At 53.1% G+C, this 15,474-nt stretch overlaps 1 protein-coding gene across 1 annotated transcript; it reads left to right on the top strand.

The window, feature by feature from the left end:
* The first annotated feature begins 4,551 nt into the window (after window positions 1-4,551).
* Window positions 4,552-15,144, top strand: LOC102390023 (chymosin). The gene is made up of 9 exons (XM_006064953.4): window positions 4,552-4,659; window positions 7,598-7,748; window positions 8,530-8,647; window positions 9,719-9,837; window positions 11,074-11,273; window positions 11,854-11,967; window positions 13,289-13,433; window positions 14,061-14,159; window positions 14,870-15,144. The coding sequence occupies exons 1-9, from the start codon at window positions 4,598-4,600 to the stop codon at window positions 15,005-15,007; spliced, it is 1,146 nt and encodes a 381-aa protein (XP_006065015.2). The 5' UTR covers window positions 4,552-4,597; the 3' UTR covers window positions 15,008-15,144.
* Window positions 15,145-15,474: the final 330 nt, after the last annotated feature.

Raw genomic sequence — 15,474 nt, 5'->3', positions numbered from 1 at the left:
AGGGCTCAGGTCACTTGATGCAGAACAAACAGAGGTATGGGTTTGGAGTCTGGGAGCTGGTCTCTCCCAGATTTCTGCTGACCAAGACTGGAGGACTGGCCAGTATGTCACTCACAGGGATCCCTTTGTGGTCAGGAGGGGACAAGGGTGGGGACTTCCACATGTGCCAGCAGTATTTTCCAACATGTTTTCCAGGTTTCCGGCTTTCTGAGATCGCACTCCGGTGAGCTGTTGCAGTTCCTCTGTCCTGCATTAAAGACCCCTGGACTCCTCTCACCTTCTTCAGCCCGAGGCTTGTTGAGTGTGGATGTAATGTGGTCATCTTTGCTGAACTATAGGGTTTTGGTGCTGGGAGGGTCATGTGGTCAAACTAAGAGGATGCACCCCCAAGAATCATATTTTGAATAATATTTTGAGGTACTGATCTATTATTTTTAAAAAATCCTCCCATTTTCTCTTTTCTCTTTTCCTCAGGAAAGGAAAAGCCAGCTCTGCCTCTGTTTGCCTTAGGGAAGATGTGGGCAGGGCAGAAAGCAGAAGGGACTGGCAGAGCAGGACGTTTCTCCTGAAGCCCTGGAAGGACCTGAGGCCCCTCAGAGGATGTAGAAGCAGAGGCAGGGGACGCAGGCAGATTCTGAGTGGTGGGGACCCAGATCCTGCTTCTTGGTGGTGGTGCAGGGAGAAGGCAAGGTCAGGGTGGAGGGTCCATGTGATTTGTCTGGGGGAATATGACCGTGGCGACTTCTAGAAAACTGGGTTGGCTCAGGTGAGATATGGAGGCAACAGGAACCCAGGTAGAGACAAAGGAAGACCGCCACGCACCCCCTACCCCTTGCAAACTTGACCAGCTGGAGAGTCATGTGCATCAAAGCACACCTGCGGGGCGCTGCAAAAACGGCTGAGGTTAACTGGCCCCTTAGTCTGGAGGGCTGGGGGCACAGTGCAGAAATTCAGTTGACTCCTAGAGCAGGAAAAAGAACTGCTGTTTTGGACACAGCAGAGATTGAGACCGGCTCTGTGAGCTTATGAAGCCCATATTTCACAGACGAAGAATTGAGACTGGGGAATGACTGAGATGTTCAAGGTCACACAACCTCAGTCGTTTATGCCTCCCATTTGTAGGAAGCCTACCTAATAGCAGCACTAGACTCTTATCTTTGACCCTCACATGACCCTCTCAGTGTCATTGTCTCTAGGCTACAGAAGAAGAAACTGAGGCATTGAGAAGTAAAGGGATTCACTCAAGGTCACACCACCACATGGCTAGGGTTCAAGCCCAGGATTGTCCCACACATACTTTCCAGAAACCATGCTCCCCTGCAAACCGATGCTGGTAGAAGAGGTGCCTGGTTCTTTGGATCACAGCAGGGTCACCAACCAGAACCAATCTTTCCCCCACTTGACTGTGGGCTCCCTGGAGGTGGAGATGAAATAAGCTCCCCATCTCCACACAGTGTGAGCTCATAGGAGATGCTCAGGGAAGGGTGCATGTTTGACCTTGTTGCTGCTCACGTCTGAGTGGAGGTCACAATGTTGGGTACCCTGGAGTGGCTGTTCCTGGACCCTGATTTCGTTTGAGCCACTTTTGTGGGTTAGTTCCCCGACACACGGAATCTAGACCAAGGGGAGTTGTCCCCACCTGGCTCTGGGTAACCACTGATGAAATCTTATCGTGGCTTTTCAAAAAGCTTTTTGAAGTGTTTGGCCTGCTTCCCAGGGATTAGCAGTCCTAACAGTCCTAACATCCTGTGCAGTCTGAGGCAGCCTTCCTGATAGCGTGCACTTGAATGCTGTTAGAATGATCCCAATCTTGTGAATAAACACGGAAAAACCAGTGCTTTGGTTCTTGGCTTTGAGGGTCACCTTCCAGGGGAGAGGGGGCTGAGCCTGAGTTTCAAGGCTTATTGTCCAGGAGTGTTTGCTGCTGGGTCATGCTGGGCCACTGGCAACGTGGAGCTGGTGGGGGGGGAGATGTTGGGGGGGTGGGGTACCGCACTCCTGCCTCATGTGCTGACACCCACAAGTCCCAGCCCCAGATGCTACAGATGGGCCCGCTGCTCATAAGTATGACTATCCCAAGGGATGTCCAGAGGTTGCGAGCAGTGAGCTTGAAGCAGTGCTGCCCCAGACTTGACATTGTAAACTCATGACCCACCCCCCTCTTGCCCCCATAACTTGTCAGGCCCTGTGGTAAGCTATAGCACATCAGACCAGGAGTCTTGTGACAGGACTTTTTTTATGTTCAAGCTCTTTTTCCTTATGAGCAAGAACTCTAACCTCTCCGAGCCTCCATCTCCTCATCTGAGGACATGATAAAGATGCGACCATCTATTTATTCCTTAAGTGGTGGCAAGATCAATTGTCCAATAAATGCTCAACCAAGCATTTATTGAGCATCCACCATGTGTCAATGCTGTGCTGTGCTTAGTTGCTCAGTCATGTCTGACTCTTTGCGACCCCAAAGACTCCTCTGTCCATGGGATTCTCCAGGCAAGAATACCGGAGTGAGTTGCCATTACCCCTCCAGGGGATCTTCCCAACCCAGGGATCGAACCCAGGTCTCCTGCATTGCAGGCGGATTCTTTATCACCTGAGCCATCAGGGAAGCCCATCAAGGGTCATGCTGGGTGTTGATGTGTGGGGGGGAAGCATCGATTGGATGCAGGGCCGCTGAGAGAGGACATGCTGGCCCTGGTCTGACAGGACAGCCTCCTCAGGGAAGGAAACAAGGAACACGCTGTACCATTTGGTGGTGTTATTTTCTCTCTACTTCCCTGGCTTTTGGAAAGGGAGGGTGCCGTGATGATGCTGGTAGGGTGTTTTTGGAATACTGAATGTGCCCATGGCTGCTTCCTGGGGCCTGGGAAGCAGCAACGTCCTGGCCTGCTGGGAAAGGACAGAGGGGTGGAGCACTGCCATGGCCAGGATGGGGTATGCCTGCCCTCCTGTTGTTTGTTGTTCAGTTGCTAAGTCGTGTCTGACTCTTTGTGGCCCCATGGACTGCAGCACACCAGGCTTCCCTGTCCTTCACCATCTCCCAGAGTTTGCTCAAACTCATGTCCATTGAGTTGATGATGCCATCCAACCATCTCATCCTCTGCTGCCTCCTTCTCCTCCTGCTTTCAACCTTTCCCTGTTTGTCTTCCTAAGGCCTGTCATGAAATACACAGGTCCCCTGTCGACTGGCCTCTTGAGGCCTTTGCAAGTCAAATACATAAACTCCTGGATCTGTCCCTCTCAGAGTCCCCCACCACCTCACCTCCCTGTGTCCAGGGTCCACCTCTCTACTGCCCAGCCTGTCCTCTCTGCTCCAGGTCCATGCCCCCATCTTCCACCTCATCAGGCCTACCTCACTTTGTAGACCTCTGTCCTGCAGAGTGTGGGTGGCTGGCACCTCAGTCTCCCTCACATCCATGGTCCTAAAGCCCCTGCCTTAACCTGACTTGAACCTGATCTTCCAGTTCCTAGTCTCCCTTCATACCTGGGATGTGATCTCCACTTTTGTGGTTGTGTCTTTATTTTCCCTTTAGCCCTGGTTTTCTCCCAGGCTCCAGGCCTGAGAGCATGTCTGGCCTGGACCTTGGGACCCTCTACTTGTCACAAGCCCGTGCACGTGTGCCCCTGAGAGACTCTTCCAGGTCCTCTGTGTGTGGCTCAGACGCCTAACCCATCCCCCAAACCTGACTATCATGTCGTAGCTTCCTCCTTTTCCTCTGTGTGTGGCACACATCTGCCCTCTCCGCCCACCTTCCCCAGGCCTCCCAGTGGCTCATGGGATCTGGCATCTACCCCTCCCCTCCCAACATCCTTCTAACATGGAACCAAGGGCCACAGCCTTGCAGGGAGCAGGGGTCTTGGGCCTGCATCTCTCTTATTTTTTGGAGCTTTAAAAATTTTTTTTTTTTTATTTTTTTGACCATGTCACACAGCATGCAGGATGCAGGATTTTTGTTCCCTGACCAGGGATCGAACCTGCGCCCCCTACCCCCCTCGCCCCACATTGGAAGCATGGAGACTTAACCACTGGATCACCAAGGAAGCCCCTGCATCTCTCTTAGATGGAGGTGACAGACTGAACAAGCACCCTTGGCGTCAGATGCCCCTTGGGCAGTGGACTGAGTGGCTTCTGGAAACCTTGGCTGGGAGACCCCTGGACAGGGAAGGTTGGGACTCCTGTGAAGTCAGGCCCAGGAAAGGGAGGCATCGAGGGCTGGAAGGGGCCCATTGAGAACAGACCTCTTTACTGACCACAAGGTGGGACATGAGATAGGGCTTTGGCAGTGGCCCCACCTGTGTTAGCTCAAGAAGTCCTGTTTGAAAGGGGAAATCAGGTCAGGGAGGCTTGCATGACATTTCCTAGTCTGAAGATCAGGCATGCGTACCCTTCAACTTTGAAGTCCCTGGGGTGGTGGAACCCGTGGCCCTTATCAGAGTAGGTGTTGTGTAGTCTGGGTGCTATCTTAATGTGTTTGTGGAGTGGCCCGAATTTAGGGGCTATCTCTGCAGCTTGGGCTCCCAGCCAGAGGGAGCCCCGCACCTTCTATAAAAGCTGTGCGAGTGGGCCCTGGCTACAGTAGCGGCTGGGCCCAGATCCAAGATGAGGTGTCTCGTGGTGCTACTTGCTGTCTTCGCTCTCTCCCAGGGCGCTGAGATCACCAGGTGAGTGTTAGGCCCCAGGGGAGGGGGTGGGCATCGCATGCATCTGCTCTGGGTGGGTCTCCCTCGTCTTCCAGCCATCGGCTCCCCTCGGGAGACCTTGAGGAAATGCTGCAGGTTCCTGGGATAATCGTTATCAGTCAGTTTTGCCTTTTATGTTGGGGCCTTTTCCTCTAAAGCGTTCCCCTATTCTTCAGGGTGTGGTGAACAAGAACAGGGGGTCAGATGGGCTGTGTGGGAATTAAGCACACAGCTTCTGGAGTCAAACTGCCTGATCCTCAGCTTCATCATGAATGTAAGGCAAACTTGTAAATTTAGGATGACAGAAGTATCCATCTCATAGGGTTATCCTGAGGGGTAAATTGTTGCTGTTTAGTCGCTAAGTCATGTCTGACTCTGCGATCCCATGGACTGCAGCCCACCAGGCTCCTCTGTCTATGGGATTCTCCAGGCAAAAATTGGAGTGGGTTGCCATTCAGTTCTCCAGGGGATCTTCTCTACCCAGGAATCAAACTCGAGTCTCCTGCATTGGCAGGCAGATTCTTTACCCATAGCGCCAGGGAAGCCCTCATAAGGGGTATATGAGTTAGTATTTATAAAAGGCTCTGAAGAGTGCCTGGCACATTTTAAGAGTTATGTGTGCATCTGTTAGAGTTCTCTGTTGTGCCACATCCTTTGTGGGTGAAGTTTCCAGGTTCTCCTCCCCAAATTATAACTGGTATTTATTGAGTGGTTGCTACTAGATGCCAGACGCTTAACTAGGGCTTTACCTATACTCTCACTAAGCCTCAGGGATTAGGTAGATAATATTTTTTGCATTTCGCAGGTGAGGAAACTGCTGTTCAGGAAGGGTCCTTGAGCTGTCCAAGGCCTTGTGGTTAGATATGAAGGAGCCAGACTTGATTCTAGGTGGACTGGCACTTTTTTTTTTTTGGCTACACCGTGCAGCATCTGAGCTTTTAGTGCCCTAGCCAGGGATTGAACCCGTGCCCACTTCAGCGGAAGCATGGGTTCTTAACCATTGCACCACCAGGGAAGTCCCCTGGACTGGCACTCTTGCCATGACACCACACCTACCTCTGGTTTCCAGGTTCGAACTCTGTCAAGGCCCGAGCCTAGGGAAATCTGAATCCATCCCTGGGAAGCAGGGTCCCTAAAAAGGGGTCCGGTGCCTTTCACCAGTGGGGGCTGCAGGTGGCGGTCTTAAAAGTGAAATTCTTTCAAGTGCCAGGCACCTGGCCGGCTCAGCATGGCATCTGGAGGCAGAAGTGGGGTGGAGGTTTCTGTGGTGGCTGGAGCTGCAAACATTTAGGGCTGCATTCCTGGTTCTTAGCATGGGGCAGTAGACTGCCTTCGAGCCTCGTTGCCTTGAGGGTGGCTTTGTGGGTCCTGTGCCAAGACAGGACAGATCAGCAGAGTCGCAGCTACTACTGTGAGAGTCACCAGGCACTCAGCCTGTGGATCCTGAGCCGACTGGGAACCAGAGTTGGAACAAGCAGAAAGACATGGGGACAAGGGAAAGGACAGCTGTGGGCTTGCTCCCAGGAGCTCAGCCCAACCTCCTTCCTTTCAGGCTGAAGTCCTTTTCTGTCATCAGAGACAAAGGCTGAGAAATGTCTGGAGAACCTTTCATTTCTATTAATAGATCAGGTCCCAGCCAAAGTCACACATGAGGGCCGGGGGCGGGAGGCACCAGAGGAGAGACTGTCATTAATATACGAGGCATTCCATATGGGATCCATTTGAGATGTGAAAAACGTGAGAAAACCCATTTTCTTTATGAGTCTTAAACCTGCTGCCCCTTTATTACTCTCAAAGCTCTTTCACACCTGTAGGCTCCAGTTGTCCTTAAAACAGCCCCAAGAAGGAGGACCACGTGACTCAGAGCTGGGTGACATTGGGAACGATCATGCTCTAGTCTTCCACTCTGCAGGAGAGGAAACTAAGAGCTGGAGAGGTTAAGTCACTCAGTTCGTCCACAGCAGTGCCCGAGAGTAGCTGGAAAGGAAGAGATAATCCATTTTGCACAACAGTTGAAGCTCAGAGGGCCTCAACCAGCCACCAGCTGCCGGAGACTGAGTCTCCAACCAGCTTCTGCTGTTTTCCTTCTTGATTCTCTTCCTGCTGATCTGCCTCCATCATCTATCATCTAAACTCTAATCATGTTCACTGGGGACCATGCTCTGTGCTGAAACAGTCTGAAGAAATTCCACCCGTGTTAGGCTGCCCAGAGAGCGCAGAACAGGGGTTGGCCAAGGGTGGGAGCATAGTCATAGCTTTTTCCAGAGTGTGGGGGACACCATTTTCTTCCCCACACAGTATGCTCCTGGAGGGTAGAGACAACCTTTTTCATGTGTCCCCGGTACCCCATATGGTGCCTGGCACATAGTATGTCCACAGCAAGAATTGGAGACTGAATGAGAATATGCTGAGTGTCTTTCAAACCGCGGAGCTGCAAACTCATTGTGTGTGTTAGTTGCTCAGTCGTGTCTGACTCTTTGCAGCCCCATGGACTGTAGCCTGTCAAGGCTCCTCTGTCCACAGAATTCTCCAGGCAAGAATACTGAAGTGAGTTGCCATTTCTTTCTCCAGAGGATCTTCCTGACCCAGGGATCAAACCTGGGTCTCCTACATTGCAGGCAGATTCCTTACTGTCTGAGCCACCATGGAAGCCCAGGCACCAGGGAAGCCTATAAGTGGCTTATAAAATACATTGATTGAGTCTCCACCAGCATTAAAAAAGAGAAAGGAGTTAGAAATATCAGAGTGCATTGCAGCTGGTAACGGCCAGCATGGGCTAATGCAATACACAATTTTTACTTTATGTAATGATACAAAAATGGAGAAGTAACTTATGGAGCCCAGAGCCTCTGGGCTCCTCTGAGGCTGCGCAGCCCTGGGGAGATGCCCACCTCATCACTAATTCTTCCCCTCTCCTCAGGATCCCTCTGTACAAAGGCAAGTCTCTGAGGAAGGCGCTGAAGGAGCATGGGCTTCTGGAGGACTTCCTGCAGAAACAGCAGTATGGCGTCAGCAGCAAGTACTCCGGCTTCGGGGAGGTGGCCAGCGTGCCCCTGACCAACTACCTGGATGTGAGTGGTTCTGCCAGCCTTCCAGTAATGATCCCCACACAGCGTGATGGACACCCCGCCCCCCCTTTCCCTCTTTCAGGAACCAGAGAGCCCTGTGGGGGTGTGTGAGGCCGTCTCCCATCCCTCAGTAGCTCTCAGGAAGCAGCAGGCCCTGCAAAACCGGTCCTCCCACCTTCAAGGGTCTGAGCCCAGATGACCAGCCCGCAGACAGCATCCCTTGGGGACACATGGTCTGCGCCCAGATCCAGCCTCACACCTGACTTTCCAGGTCCAAGGAACCCACATCTTAGGTTTCTGGGGCAGGGAGGGTGCAGCTGGTGCCCACTGTCAGCTGCCCGGGATGTGACATGAGCATCCCCTATGCCCTCTTCTTTTCTGGAGCCTGTCTCTCTCATCTGTCACTCAGTAAACAACCCACCCTTTTTCTCTTAGGTGCCCTCGTTTCCTTATCTAGGTCATCCCCACCCCGACCTGAGCCCCAGTTTTGACACACAGAGAGAGCCGGAAGGAGGTGTGACTGAGGCACCTTGGGTCTGGGGTCTGTACCTGGCTGGTGTCCCACCTCTGCGTCCCTGTCCCTGGCAGGTGGCCCAGGCTCCCTACCAGGCAGGGCTTACATTTTGCTCTAGTGTCTGCTCTGGGGGTGATTCCAGCAGGGGTTGCAGTGTTTGCGACAGAAATCACGGAGCCTACAGAACCGAACAGGCGCCGGGCTGGGCATCAACGCTCCCTAATCCTGCACGTGGTGCTCCCAGCCTGACTCGGTGCTGTCTGTCCTCAGAGTCAGTACTTTGGGAAGATCTACCTCGGGACCCCGCCCCAGGAGTTCACCGTGCTGTTTGACACCGGCTCCTCTGACTTCTGGGTACCCTCTATCTACTGCAAGAGCAATGCCTGCAGTGAGTGACACCCCCGGCCCCGCCCAGCCCTCCGCTCTGCCAATCGTGGTCAGGGTGGCCAGGCTTGGGGTGGGATGTGTCTGTGTGTTGTGGGGAGAGCTGGCTTGGACATTTCCAGACTCCGGGTTGTGTCCTACCTCCTTGCTCAACCCTCCCACTGGCCGCAGCCTGGGTAGATGTGCAAATCACAGATCTGATGTATAAAGCACCAGTTAGAAATGGGGGAACTTTGTTTTATATTTTTGGCTGTTAGGAGTCAAGGCAGACACCTTACCCTCCTGGGTGTTCAGTTTTTCTTTCTATAAAACAGGCCACGACATGCCAGTCGGTTCTAAGAGAATAAAATGAGAGGTACTGAGAAAACATTAAATATATATAAGTAACTTATTTCTCCAACCATCTTGGGAGATCGGTGCTGTTTTTATCCTTATTCACCAGGTGAGGAAACCAAGGTTGAGAGAAGCAAAGAGTCTTTTTGGAAATTACAAAGCTGGTATAAGCTAGTCTCTGGAAACCATGGACAGGGCTTTCCTTTTTTCTTTTTGTTTGGACGTTATGAAGGTAGCACTGGGGGTCAGAGAGGTGGATTGAGCAGCAAAGAATAATTTTCTTGACTGAGCTTTGTGGGATCCAGACAGAACTGGCTGCTTATTTTCAATAGAGAGAATGGTTAGTATTGAGACCATATTCTTATGAGAGCTGGTAAGGATTTAGCCCCTGTTAGCACTGTCAAGCAGAGAAGGCAAAGGCACCCCACTCCAGTACTCTTGCCTGGAAAGTCCCATGGACAGAGGAGCTTGGTAGGCTGCAGTCCATGGGGTCGCTAGAGTCGGACACGACTGAGCGACTTCACTTTCACTTTTCACTTTCATGCATTGGAGAAGGAAATGGCAACCCACTCCAGTGCTCTTGCCTGGAGAATCCCAGGGATGGCGGAGCCTGGTGGGCTGCCGTCTATGGGGTCGCACAGAGTCGGACACGACTGAAGCGACTTAGCAGCAACTTAGCAGCAGCACTGTCAAGTGGAGAGAAGATGCTCTGGGTCCCACTAACCCTGAGCCTGTGTTCCAGAAAACCACCAGCGCTTCGACCCGAGAAAGTCGTCCACCTTCCAGAACCTGGGCAAGCCCCTGTCTATCCGCTACGGGACGGGCAGCATGCAGGGCATCCTGGGCTACGACACCGTCACTGTGAGTGGAGCCTGGGGCCAGCCGGTCCTCCCCTTTCCCTCCCCACCAGCCACCACCCCACCCAGACAGCCTGGCTCTGGGCTGTGCCATGGCTGGTGCCAAGGAGCTTTTTGTGTCCTGCCCTTGTGGGTGGCCCCCCCAGGAGAGGATTCTGAGAGGGGTTTTAGCCAGCAGCAGCTGCGGGGTGCCCCTTCCTCCCTTCCCCTTTTCCTTCCCATGTCAGCTCCCACCCGAGAGGCTTCTCTGGGTCCAGTTTCCATCTTCCCAACCCCTTTTTCATTTAACTTTGGCATAGTCACTGTGATCTCATCTTAAATTTAGTTCTTTCAACAACCCTTTGAGGAAGCTAGTCTCACCCCCATTGTTCAGACGAGGGATCCAAGGATCAGATGAGCTGATAATTTGCTTGAAGTCACACAGCAGGTGATGGTGGGCGCTGTCAGACCCACGTTTCTGCCTCTCTGGATTTGACTTCACTTTATAAGTCATAGAGCAGCGTCTCCTTTCAAGTCAGAAAGCATCTGTGCCCTCTGGACAAGGGCTCCCTTTGCTCTCGGCCCTCTTTGCCTCCTAAAGTACTTGATTCAATGGCCGGCACATAGTAAGTGCCCAATACACGTTAGCATCTTTCCTTCCATCTTCACCCACCATCTAAAATTAAAATCAAGCAGTATCCCTGGGTGCTCATCAGCTTGCTCTTCCTTGAGTTCTTCCTGGGGTCTGGTTGGAGTCTTTTTTGCTGTGAGCCTGAAGGCTCAGAGAAGTACTTGTCCAAGGTCACACAGCTCATGGCAAAGCAAGGATGTGCAGCAAGGTCTTTCAGATGCACTCTGCAGGCATGTTCTTTCTATCTATCCTGCTGCGTCTACAGCACTTCCCCAGGAGGCGCCCGGGGTGCAGCCAATGGAAGGGCTGCGGGCAGGCAGAGGTCCCTTGGAGCAGCCCTTGTTTCACTCCCTTCTTTCAGCTCACCCTCAATTTCTGCACCATGAGCACTGCTCTCTGTACCCCCGCCTGTGCCCTCTCTTCCCCTGCCAATCAGCCCCCTGCCTCATCAGACCCATTCCCTCAAAACCACAGCACAGAGCTGAAAAGGGAAACGTTTCTCTTAAGCGCCCATAACTATACTGCCCATAGAGGGGAGGGCGGGCTGGCGAAGACGGGCTTGACCTGAGCCCTCTCTGGGCCCTCTGGCCGCAGGGCCCCCTGGTGGAGGTCACTCTGTCTCTCTTGCAGGTCTCCAACATTGTGGACATCCAGCAGACAGTAGGCCTGAGCACCCAGGAGCCCGGGGATGTCTTCACCTATGCCGAGTTCGACGGGATCCTGGGGATGGCCTACCCCTCGCTCGCCTCAGAGTACTCGATACCCGTGTTTGACAACATGATGAACAGGCACCTGGTGGCCCAAGACCTGTTCTCGGTTTACATGGACAGGTAGGAGCTGCACCCGGCCTGGGCCGGCCTTCTGTGGCCTGGCAGGGACCGTGGACTGAGGAGGGGCTGCCTCTTGGGGACACTGCAATTCAAGGACACCGGCGTCTAAGCGCACCTCCCCTTTCTCCAGGCACACCTAACCCTCTGTCTAAAGGCCCCAACGTGGTCGTGGATGCAGCCGGAGTCCACTGGGCCAGAGTTTGACCTTCATTTCTGGCATTTTAAAAAAAGAAGCTTGAGTCTATCTCTGCATAGGGGATTTTAACCTCTTTTTTCCTTCCAAAGTGATAGGCCTCAGTAATCATTTACTCATGTCATTGAGATTCTCAGACGCTTATAGCAGGCTCTGAGGGAGTTCAGGGTTCTCCTTTCAGTATGCAGGAGATATTAGAGAAGAGCCTGGAGCAGCTGGGAGAAGAGCTGGGAGAGCTCATCTGAAGCCTCTGGGGTGGAGGTGGGAGTTGGGGGTGGGAGAAGAGCAGGGAGGGGTCTGAATCGCCTCTGCCCTGTGTGGGGCTGGGATACCTCTTCTCAGAGCCACGGTGTCAGGGCCCGCTAACGTGCCTCTCCCCGGTTTCAGGAATGGCCAGGAGAGCATGCTCACGCTGGGGGCCATCGACCCGTCCTACTACACAGGCTCCCTGCACTGGGTGCCCGTGACGGTGCAGCAGTACTGGCAGTTCACCGTGGACAGGTGGGCGAGGGGCAGCCGCTGCCCTGCGGGAGGCCGGTCCTGGGTGGGGCCGCAGGGATCCAGGGCGCAGCCCAGTAGCTCGTCCCATCCAAGTCTCAATCAGAAGCTCCAAGGCCAAGGGTCCTTGATAGTGAGATTGCTGACCATTCACTTACACTTTATTAATAAGATTGTGCTGTGCTGTGCTTAGTTGCTCAGTCATGTCCCAACTCTTTGCGACCCCATGGACTGGAGCCTGTCAGGCTCCTCTGTCCATGGAATTCTCCAGGCAAGAATACTGGAGTGGGTTGCATGCCCTGCTCCAGGGGATCTTCCCAACCCAGGGATCGAACCCAGGTTTCCCGCATTGCAGGTGGATTCTTTACCATCTGAGCCACCAGGGAAGCCCAAGAATACTGGAGTGTGTAGTCTATCCCTTCTCCAGAGGATCTTCCAGACTGAGGAATCAAACTGGAGTCTCCTGCATTGCAGGTGGATTCTTTACCAGCAGAGCTACCAGGGAAGCCTTATCTGGGGCTTCCCAGGTGGTGCTAGTGATAAACAATCCACCTGCCTCTGCAGGAGACATGAGATGTGGGTTCTATCTCTGGGTCAGAAAGATCCCCTGGAGAGGAAATGACAACTCACTCCAGTACTCTTGCCTGAGAATCCCATAGCCAGAGGAGCATGGTGGGCTGCGGTCCACAGGGTTGTAAAGAGTCAGACACAACTGAAGCAGCTTAACATGGGCACTGTGCTTATCCAGCACTACTATCTGCCAGGCATTGTGCTGGGCGAGAATGTGACTGCTTCATTTGCTCCTCACTGAGATCCTGTAGAGCGGTGCCATGATTATCTTCATTTTGCAATTTACTAACATCAAGTTTGAACCTCATGACCATCCCCTGGGGAAGTCAAGGAAGTCAAGGGGTGCTAATGGACCCATTTTGCAGATGAGAAGCCTGAGTGCAGGAAGGTTGGGGAACCTGCAGCAAGGACGTGGCAGGAGAAAACTGGAAACCAGATCTTTGGGCAAAGCGTGTGGTGCTCCTCCTACCCTCTCCCTTAGTGCATGTAACTTTGTTGTTTCATTGACCCTTCTGTCCCAGAGAAGGTCAGGCGGCCTCCATTTAGCCACTGCTGGTTGGGAGAAAATGATTTGGATTTTTTTTCTCTGAGTTCAGGAAGTTATGGGGGCTCCAGGAAGGGACCCAAAGAAAAGGACCTGGGATGGCTAGGCTTCCTTTCTGCCAAGGTTCCTGGCAGAGGAGGCTAGAAGGGGTCCAAGGAGGGAGGGCTGGATGCTGGACCGCTGCAAGGCCACCCTTTCTCCCCTCTGCAGCATCACCATCAGCGGTGTGGTTGTGGCCTGTGAGGGTGGCTGTCAGGCCATCCTGGACACGGGCACCTCCAAGCTGGTCGGGCCCAGCAGCGACATCCTCAACATCCAGCAGGCCATTGGAGCCACACAGAACCAGTATGGCGAGGTGAGGCCAGACCCTTATCCCCACTTCCCCAGAACCTCCAGAGAGGGAACCCCCTTTGCACATGGAAGCAATGACAAAGGGAAATGGTGAGGGGTCTGTTCTCCTGCAGCGGGTGGGGGGGTGGGCTTCACGATGACCTGGCTCTTCTAGCTTTGGCTACTTGGCATTGGGGCTTCTATGTCTCACACAGTGACAGCAGTCTGACCTTCTGTCCCCAGAGAGGGTCACACATCCCTGACTCTCTGAGCTTTGCTATGCACTCCACCGATGAGTCTCCCCACTTTCTCCCTGTCAGCTAAGTGCTCCCAGTGTCCTTGGGAGCTCTGGCTGGGCTTGGAGGGAAATGTCAAGCCCAACCCCCCCTTGTCTCCATCCTTGTCTCCAGCTGGTGTCTGTCCCTGGGCTGGATGACAGGTGGTCCCCATCAGTGCGACTCCCTTGAGATCCAAGAACTTCCCTGGGATCCTCTGAATAGCAGATCCTCCTCTCTGTTCAGCTCCAGTGCAGAGCAAGGGGTCCTGCCTGGAACTTCCTCTGGCAGTCAGATCACACTTCCTCTGACTTCCTCTGGCAGTCAGATCGCACCCATGGCCCTTCTAAGAGGACTTCCCTCCCTCTGTTCTTTAGTTTGACATCGACTGCGACAACCTGAGCTACATTCCCACTGTGGTCTTTGAGATCAATGGCAAAATGTACCCACTGACCCCCTCCGCCTATACCAGCCAGGTATGCATCTCCAGAGAGGAGCCTGGCTTCACCCAGCTCTCCTCCTCCCTCTTGGCAACTCGGCAGGTTGGTGATAAGTGGCAAGGTCTAGATGGACAGAACAGGTTGTACATTTAGACCACCCGGCCCTTCGGAATAGGAGGAGGCTGTCCTGGGGGCAACCTCATCCTGGGAGAAGTAGGGCAAACCAGAAGGACAGACTCCAGGGCCCAAGGGAGGGTGGGGGCCACTTGTAGGAATCTCCATCCACTGTGCTGGCTTCTAAGCCCTGGGGCCTTGGGCTTTGATTAGGATTTTTCTTAGTAGCCTGGGCTTTGTGGGCACCCAAACTTTGTCCCTACTGCCCTGCTGGCTTCAGCTTTAATCTAATCCTCAGCACCCCAAACCGTCAAGGCCTGGGGTCCCCAGACCTGCTCTGGGCGGGGGCGGTCATCAGGGCCATAGGTGCTGAAAGCAGGAGGGTGGGGGGTTGGGGAGGACAAGTGAGGGGGGAGCAGACCCACTAGATGATCTTGGATTCAGTCACTTTATTTCTGAATATCAATTTCTTCATTTGTTGAGCAGACAAATCTGATACTTGTTTGCTTACCTCCAAAGGTGATTTCAAGGGTGAAAGGAGATAATAGATGAGAGGGTGATTGAGGGGGTGGGGTAGGGAAAGACAGCAACTGGGGTTGAAACCAACTTCATGTCCCCCTTCCCTTTCCCAGGACCAGGGCTTCTGTACCAGTGGCTTCCAGAGTGAAAATCGTTCCCAGCAATGGATCCTGGGGGATGTTTTCATCCGAGAGTATTACAGCGTCTTTGACAGGGCCAACAACCTTGTGGGGCTGGCCAAAGCCATCTGACCACATCGCTGACCAAGAACCTCACTGTCCCCACACACCTGCACACACACACGCACACACGTACATGAACACACGTGCACACACACAGATGAGGTTTTCAGACAGATGATTCTCAATAAACGTTGTCTTTCTGCAAAGTCTGGCTTCCTTTGGGGCTGAACCCCTGCACCGCTCTGGGGGTGGGATGTGACAGTCACGTGGTGTGTCCAGCAGAGCCGGGGCCACATGCGTAGAGGGTTGGGGAGTTGATAGGTGGAGACCTTCACAAGGAAATTGGCCATTTCAAAATCAGGTCAGGATTTTAAAAACAAGATCCATCTTGTCTTCCTGTTTCCTCATTCTACATATTTTTAGGGAAAGAGTGAGTGCAGTAAGGAAGACCTTTCTAGGCTGAGATTGTACCTGGGCAACAAGGACTTGAGGTGGAATTGAGTAGAGAATGTTCACCCAGGGAGAGAATAGCTCTA

Source organism: Bubalus bubalis, chromosome 6, assembly GCF_019923935.1.
Source record: "Bubalus bubalis isolate 160015118507 breed Murrah chromosome 6, NDDB_SH_1, whole genome shotgun sequence".
Lineage (NCBI taxonomy): Eukaryota > Metazoa > Chordata > Mammalia > Artiodactyla > Bovidae > Bubalus > Bubalus bubalis.
This window is presented reverse-complemented; position numbering and strand designations above follow the sequence as displayed.

Excerpts from the sequence above, each read along its gene's own strand:
- LOC102390023 (XM_006064953.4), top strand. The coding sequence starts at position 4,598 with ATGAGGTGTCTCGTGGTGCTACTTGCTGTCTTCGCTCTCTCCCAGGGC. Across the intron at positions 4,660-7,597 it reads CAGGGCGCTGAGATCACCAG|GATCCCTCTGTACAAAGGCA; the intron begins GTGAGTGTTAGG and ends CCCTCTCCTCAG. Across the intron at positions 14,160-14,869 it reads CCTCCGCCTATACCAGCCAG|GACCAGGGCTTCTGTACCAG; the intron begins GTATGCATCTCC and ends TCCCTTTCCCAG.